At 34.2% G+C, this 7,910-nt stretch overlaps 1 protein-coding gene across 1 annotated transcript in view; it reads left to right on the top strand.

Annotated features, from left to right (window-relative positions):
- LOC135223343 (reelin-like) overlaps nt 1–7,910 on the top strand; it is a 484,942-nt gene that overhangs the window by 193,786 nt on the left and 283,246 nt on the right. The window contains 1 exon segment of the mRNA XM_064261806.1: nt 5,910–6,050. Within this exon segment, the coding sequence (XP_064117876.1) occupies nt 5,910–6,050 (141 nt within the window).

Here is a 7,910-nt window from a genome sequence, read left to right as displayed (position 1 = left end):
CATCAACTGACAACACGAACAATTAGACGCTATTCATCAGTACACCTTATTTTAAATGTAATCTGTTGGCTTAACCAGACTGCAAGATGGGCATTTTGAATGTTAACAATTAATTTCATCGCTAAATAACTAAAGACAAAACACTGATTTACCAATCTGAACCTGAACGAAAGATTCATAGCAAGAAATATGATTCCATGGTTATCACCTTTGAATAAACTTAAGTGATTGACAACGGTTAGCTTTCATGTTTTCAGGATTTAGGAGTTATTGTGACGAACTACTTGGGAAAGTGTCAAACCCTGAATGAGGAGAATTGCACATCAGAAGTGGGCAGCTGATAAAGATCAGATAAGATTTAATACAGAGGAATGCTGTAAGAAGGCGGACACTTAATCTAGGAGGATGAAGCACCACACACTTTCTTCACCTGATCTGGAGCCGTTAGATTTCAACCTGTTTCCTAAACGCAAAGGACATCCGTGGTCACTATTTTGGAAGTAGTAAGTCATCCCCGATGTGAAGGCAAAGGATACAACCATGATCTGTGGCAAGAGGTTTTCTGGGCGAGGCTGAAAATGTATTAATAACTCTCATGAATTATTGACCCTTCGGAAGGAAGAGTTTTGTTAGATGCAACATGAAATATTCAGAGCTACTTGTGCAAAGTGAACCATGGAACATAATAAAGGACCCACAACAGTTCCTTTTGGAATGCCAGAAAATATGGTTAGACCATTACAGCTGGCCTATATATTCATTAGCAAAATGTATATATATATATTAACAAAAAGTGCATGACCAGACAAACTTTTGTTTGCTCATTTTATAGAAGAACCCATCAATGGAAAGAAAAAAATGTGCTCATGGCATGAAAAAAACTCTCACCAAAAAACTCTGTCCCTGCTCAGGAAGTTGAAAGTGAACATATTCAACCGTAGCAGGGCCTCATTTCCAAGACACTTTTAAAAATATGCTAATTTAAGTGAGCTATAGATGTTCTGCCTCATATTTTTTTGTTTCAAAGGGACAACTATAATTCACATAATATCATAAAAGATAAGAACTAAAACCAGTGACACAAATGACAATGTTTCATGTGAATGACCTCATCTGAGAGAAGGAAAGTACTCGCCAGAGAAGGTGGAGTATGCCTACTCAGACATAGTTAGTGGTATGTTAGCTAATTCAGAAGCAATAAGAGGCAAATGTTGTTCCATTTTTCTCACGAAACTGAATGTGTTCCACCATGCCCATTTTAGAGCTGCAACATGTGTTGTGGCAGGAATGCCATAAACCAAATTTCCCAGCTCAGCAGCAATGCGTGAAGTTAGAAGTAAATATCATCCTTGAGTGGGGACGAAATCCTGCACCTATTGTGTGAGTGGACCTAATTTACTACATATTGATTTCTGCTGAGATCCACCATATTCACTCAAGTGAGAAAATATAAATTAAGGTCTGAGTTTTAACCACAATCCCCAACCCTTTAGTGACACAAGTGATAAACTTTAAACTGTATTACCAAATCAGTCTTTTTGGAAACACCGTGATCTTTCTCTCATGGATTCAGTCTATTTAAGGGAGATATTTACTTCTAACTTCACTCATTGCTGTCAGTCAAGAGAAATCTGTCGATGCCACTCCTGCTGAGGCCGATGGGCATGTCATTTTGATGTCGAAATAAGAAACAGAAGGAATAAACTCATTAGAATCCGTGACCCTGACTAGGGTTTCAACAGTGACACACACACACACACACAACGCATATATATTAAATTTATAATACATATTATATATAATATATATTATATAATTATATTAATTTATATATATAATCTAAAGAAAGGTTTTTTTGCCACGAAAGAAAAAATGAAAGGCGAGAGAGCCAAGAACTTTCGGTCTAGCACGACCCTTTACTCAGGCACAACTGATCATACAGAGGAAAAACATAGTAAAAGTAGGCTTAATACCCAAACTGACATTACAAGATTAGCAATAAGGTTGATTTCACTCTACAGAAAAGAGGAAATGCCTGAGGGCAAGTTTAGCGATTTTTAGGCAGCCACACCTTGGAGGAGCACACATGTGGTCAACTGATGATTCATCCAGAAAACAATACATTTTGAAAAAACAAGGAGGTATATACGGCTTACTACCAAGAAATTTACAAAAATGTTCCCAAAAAATGAGTGAAAAGACGAAAAAAGGATATAAATATATCGAGAAAGAGAGAGAGAGAGAGAGAGAGAGAGAGAGAGAGAGAGAGAGAGAGAGAGATAATAACTATATACATGTGGAACTAATTAATTAGTAGTTCATTTATTTTAAGGTCCATTCATAAACATATCTTACAAAAATATATGGGTCCAAATGGTACAATCCCAGACTAAGATTTAGGTTGTTTTTATTAGTGATTTGTATAAATGCTGATTCCAGTAAATTCTTGAAACATAATCATTAGATCTAGCAATTACAGAGGTATCGCCCCTATTTATACAATGAGATTTTTCACTCAGGTGGATAAACAGTGCATTTGAAGTCTGCCTGTTCTAACAGAATACATATGCTGCTTAATACGCACACATAAATATTTGCTTGAGTGACCAACGTAAAAAGATAGGCAATCCTTACAAGGAATTTTGTAAATGATGTTGTTATTTGTTATGGGACTATTCTTAATTAGCATATCTTTAATGGTATTGTTATAAGAGAACACTACATAAACATTAAACGATTTAAATATTGATTTTATAGTTTCAAATCCACGAAAGTAAGGCAAGCTAAGTACATTTTTAGGGGTTTCTTTTTCATTACTAGCAACACTATAAAACTTTTTGTGAGCTTTTTGATAACATAAATCAATTATATGAGGTGGGTAGCAGAGATAGTTTCTTATCTTTTTATGTATTCTATTTCTTGGTCAAGATATTGTGGAATCGTGATATGCAAAGCATGTAAGATTATAGAAGAAGAAATTGACATTTTGATATTAAGATGGTGGCCAGAATAAAAATGTACATATGTTAAATTATTTATGGGTTTTCTATAAATACTGAATTTACATTGGAAAGATTCTCTATGTATTAATACATCTAGGAAAGGGATGACATTGTTATTTTCAATTTCAACAGTGAATTTTATGGATGGCACTAAATTATTCAATTTAGACAATAAATCATTTACATCGATAACAACACGTAAGACTACTAAGATGTCATCCGCATATCTGTACCATTTTAAGGGGACAAGTGTGATATTCGGGAGGTGTTGTCTTTCAAAAAATTCCATATATAAGTTTAAAAGGAGAGGTGATAAAGGGTTACCCATGGCAATACCAAATATTGGTTGGTAATGTTCTGCATTAAGAATAAATCTGCAATCCCAAATACACAACTTAATCAATGAAATTATGTGACTAACGGTCATAGGTAATTCATGCAATAAAAGTTCATTACTTAAATATTCTAGCACAGAGTCAATAGGGACTTTTGTAAACAAGGAGCATACATCAAAACTGACAAAGATATCACTAGGTTTTATTACAATGTTATTTAACTTTTCCACAAGATCAAGAGAATTCCATATGTGTGAATTAGATACAATTCCAAGTAGCGGGGATAACAATTTAGTAAAATATTTAGATAGTTTATAAGCAATTGATCCTACAGTACTAATAATTGGGCGCATAGGTTTGTTTTCCTTATGAGTTTTAACTAGGCCATTTAATAAGGTAATGAGGGACACTTTACAGTTAATTTACACGAGAGTTCTTTTTTTATCTTTAAGAATTTTTTTTATATTGATATTAAAGTTTTTTATTACTTGGTCCAACGGATTTTTTGTGAGTTTTTTGTAAGTTGTTTCATCTTCTAATAAAGTATACATGCGTGATATGTAGTCAGTTTTGCCTAAAAACCGCCAATCTTGCCCTCAAGCGTTTCCTCGTTTCTGTAGAGTGAAATCGACCTTATTGCTAATCTTGTAATGTCAGTTTGGATATTAAACCTACTTTTACTATGTTTTTCCTCTGTATGATCGGTTGTGCCTGAGTAAAGGGTTGTGCTAGACCGAAAGTTCTTGGCTCTCTCACCTTTCATTTTTTCTTTCGTGGCAGAAACCTTTATACATAGCATCACGTTATATATATATATATATATATATATATATATATATATATATATATATATATATATATATATATATAATATATATATATATATATATAACCATAAAGGAGGCTAAATCTGGATGGTAGTGTGACTTACTGGGAATCTCTAATCAACGCACAAAACATTTGCAAAAGTTCATTTGGGCACTGAATTAAACTCTGACCTACAAAAATAGATTTTATTACTCAAAAGAAAAAACAAGACTAACAATCCCAGACAGTTAGATTTAAGAAGTCAAATGAGAGGAGAAAAAAGAGAGAACATCTTGTTCCGCGGGTGTCGAACAAGAAAACGGACTGTTTGGAACATTATCCGGGTACCTGAACAATTCCCACAAATGATAAGCAAAGTGAGACACTCTTTTGCCCAAAACTCCGACATATTAATTCCACATAATTAAATAGTTATGCAGTAAATAAATTCGTCTCTTCGACACGTTCAACACCATACGAATTATCAGAACTGGTAATAAATCGGCTCATAGAGGCCGACAAGATAACGAACCGATAGAGTTCCTGTCAGATGGAAACATAACTCTTATTAACACACGTGTCAAAGATAATGATGAAATAATAATAAATCTCATAAACAGAACAGTGATACATTTCAAAAACAAGTGCACAAAAACATAATGATGATTTCTCATGAATCCCTCATGAGAAGGAAAAAGGTTCTCTGTCACTTCACACGTCATCTCAAATAGTTCGAGATACTGAAAAGGAATTCATTAATGAAAGTTTTCAACAACTCTCACCTTTAATGTCCATGTTTAAAGTTTCGTGTGGTTTTCTATGTGTTATATTTTCCTTGGTAAGAAAGTAATCTATTTTAAATAACACTTATCACTCACTGGTTCCGCCCACAGAAACAGACACATACACGAACACTTTGTTCGAGGAATCTTCCATACAAACTCAGGTTTTCTCAATGTGACCTCTGAGACAATAGATTCTTCTTAACAAAGGACACTCACTTTTGTCTCCGTGAGAGCTAAAGCTGATATCTATCTATCATCAAAGAATGTCATTGCTCACCACATCCGTCTTTCAATTATTTCACATAGGTCAACAAGAAATACAATTTAGACATTTATATCTATGTATATATATATATATGTATATATATATATATATATATATATATATATATAAATATATATATAAATATGTAAGTTTATATGTCTATGTATATATTCAATTGTATTTCATATAGGAAAAATGAAAAGAGTTTTTCTTAGAAAATTGCCCAACAGTTCTGTCCACCGATGGACCTCTCCATGGAGCGCTTATTCCTTAATAAACGTTCCAAGAAGAGGTCCATTGGAGGACAGAACTGTTGGGCATTTTTCTAGAAAACCTTTCCTTTTCCTATGTGGAATACAATTGAATTAACATATCTTCGTGTCTAAGAAGATTACCAGCAATATATATATATATATATATATATATATATATATATATATATATATATATATATATATATATATATATAATATACACACACACACATATATATATATATATATATATATATATATATATAGATATATATATATGTATGTATGTATGTATGTATGTGTGTGTGTATTAGCGCAAAGCCATACATCAGAATTTTTTTCTTTGGTACAAATTTCATAAGAAGTTCGCTCTAAATGATAAGGGATTCGATAAGAATGTTATGTTAATATAGACTGGTATGCTTTGTCGCCTAAGAAGCTCAGATTTTTATTGTTTGCAGGTCGCCTACAACAAGACTTCGACTCCGCCAGACAGAGGATAGTGAAGTGAGTGAGTCCTGGGCAGTCGACAACCTATACATTGGACGACAGTGCCCAGGACTTTGTTCAGGACATGGACATTGTACACTTCAAGGTTGTAGGTACGGAAGTCCTGGTAGTTATTCATTGAAAAAAAAACTGATAGTTCAGATATTTTCCCTTGAGTCTAATCTCTAGGAAGAAGAATATTGTTGAAGTTATTGATACAGCTTTGCTAAGCTGGAAAACCCATGACTTACGATAAATGCATTTGAAAATCCTGATGGGTTTGAGATGGGTAGATAAGCGACAGGGACATTTAAAAGCTTTATGAAATACAACAAGGATTAGACAATCAGTAATTTGCTAATGACGATTTATATTCCCTAGCCATCAGCTCTGTTAGCCTTTATTTATCAAGAATTTTGCTTTTTGTGACCATTTTAAGATCGTTTAGATTGATAGATATAAGAATTTTTGATGCACATGCATCAGATGAGGAGGTCTCTTAGATACTGGGATGAATAACGTCTGTATGTTTTACTCGTCTACTATTACATACGTGTCTATTTTAATTCTTTTTTTTTTCTACTCGTAGTTCTGAGATTATTTTCTTGATTGTTTCTGTGAATCTAATTTTTTCTTATTTTGTGTTCATGTGATCATTATGTGCAAACCACCAGGAAAAGCAGTAAAGTCTGCTTATAGTATTCATACACTTGGAAAAAGCATATTATAGAATCCCACACCACGAGGTTTGGAGACTGATTCGAGCAAAGGGAATACAGAAGAAGTATGTGAAGTTGGCCCGAGATATGTGTGAAGAAACAAAACACTGGTTAGAAGCTGATGGGTTAACTAAAGGAACACCAGTAAGAGTTGAATAACATCAGTGATCTACTTTAAATCCTTATCTTTTTTACCTAAGTATAGTGCATGTTGTTTATCTGATGACACTGCGATATACAACACTAACAGACGGGTACTGGGGTCAAAACTAGAGCAGCGACAGAAGGTACTGGAAGACAGAGGACTAAAGATTAGTAGAAAAAATGCTGAACACCAAAGGTTCAATGGAGATCAGGACTGCGAGATAAGTATGGAAGGGACAACGATGAAAAGGCAGAAAGATTTAGATCCCTTGGTTCAACATTAGTTAGTGACGAAACCTTGGAGGCAGAAATAACACACACAGTGCAGGCTGGGCGGAAAAATTGGAGGAAGATGTCTGTTTAATGTCCAAAAGGGTTTTCAGCTGGAGACATAAAGGAAGAAAGAAAAGAAACTGCTGGGGTGTTTCCGTTTGCTAAAAGGCAAAGTCAGTTCTTCATACACATACTAGATAAAGTGTACTGACTGGATATGCCCTTGATACCATATATAGAAACGAGCTATAAGTACACCCAGAAACACAGCATAGCAATTGAGTTCCCATTGGAACCCCTCTTCATTAATTTCTATTTAAGTAAAGTAGAAAAAGCTTTTCTCGTATACCTGTGCCTGCCACTTACTGCTTGTACACAGAGGACCTTCATCTAGGCAGTTGATGACTATAACCCTGCAAATTTGAAGTTCAGCATTCTCCACCATACTGTGAAATGATTCAGAGGGAAATATCTCTCCTTGATTTGCTGATACCAGCAAGCCAACACAGGAATGATGACTAAGGTGTGAACTAAGAAAACCAATTTAGGCCTTTGCTCTACTGAACGGACATGAGGACTGCAAGCATAGTAAGAATGACAAATAATGGTCCGCTGTAAAGAAATGTGAATTCATGGAAAGAAACAAGAAAAGAATATTATTTGAACATGTACCAGTACATTTGAAAAAAAAAATCTTTATCATAGCTTAACACGATTGTTTTTACTTTGGCAGGGATCAGAACTATATGTGAAGCGAAAGGAAACATGTAACTTCATCAATGCTTTTGTCCAATGAACCTTCACTCATTCCACTTAATCAAGCAGCCCAAGTAAATG

The sequence above is a fragment of the Macrobrachium nipponense genome, chromosome 8, assembly GCF_015104395.2.
Source record: "Macrobrachium nipponense isolate FS-2020 chromosome 8, ASM1510439v2, whole genome shotgun sequence".
NCBI lineage: Eukaryota > Metazoa > Arthropoda > Malacostraca > Decapoda > Palaemonidae > Macrobrachium > Macrobrachium nipponense.
Note: the sequence above shows the minus strand (reverse complement) of the source record. Positions and strands in the feature narration are given on the sequence as shown.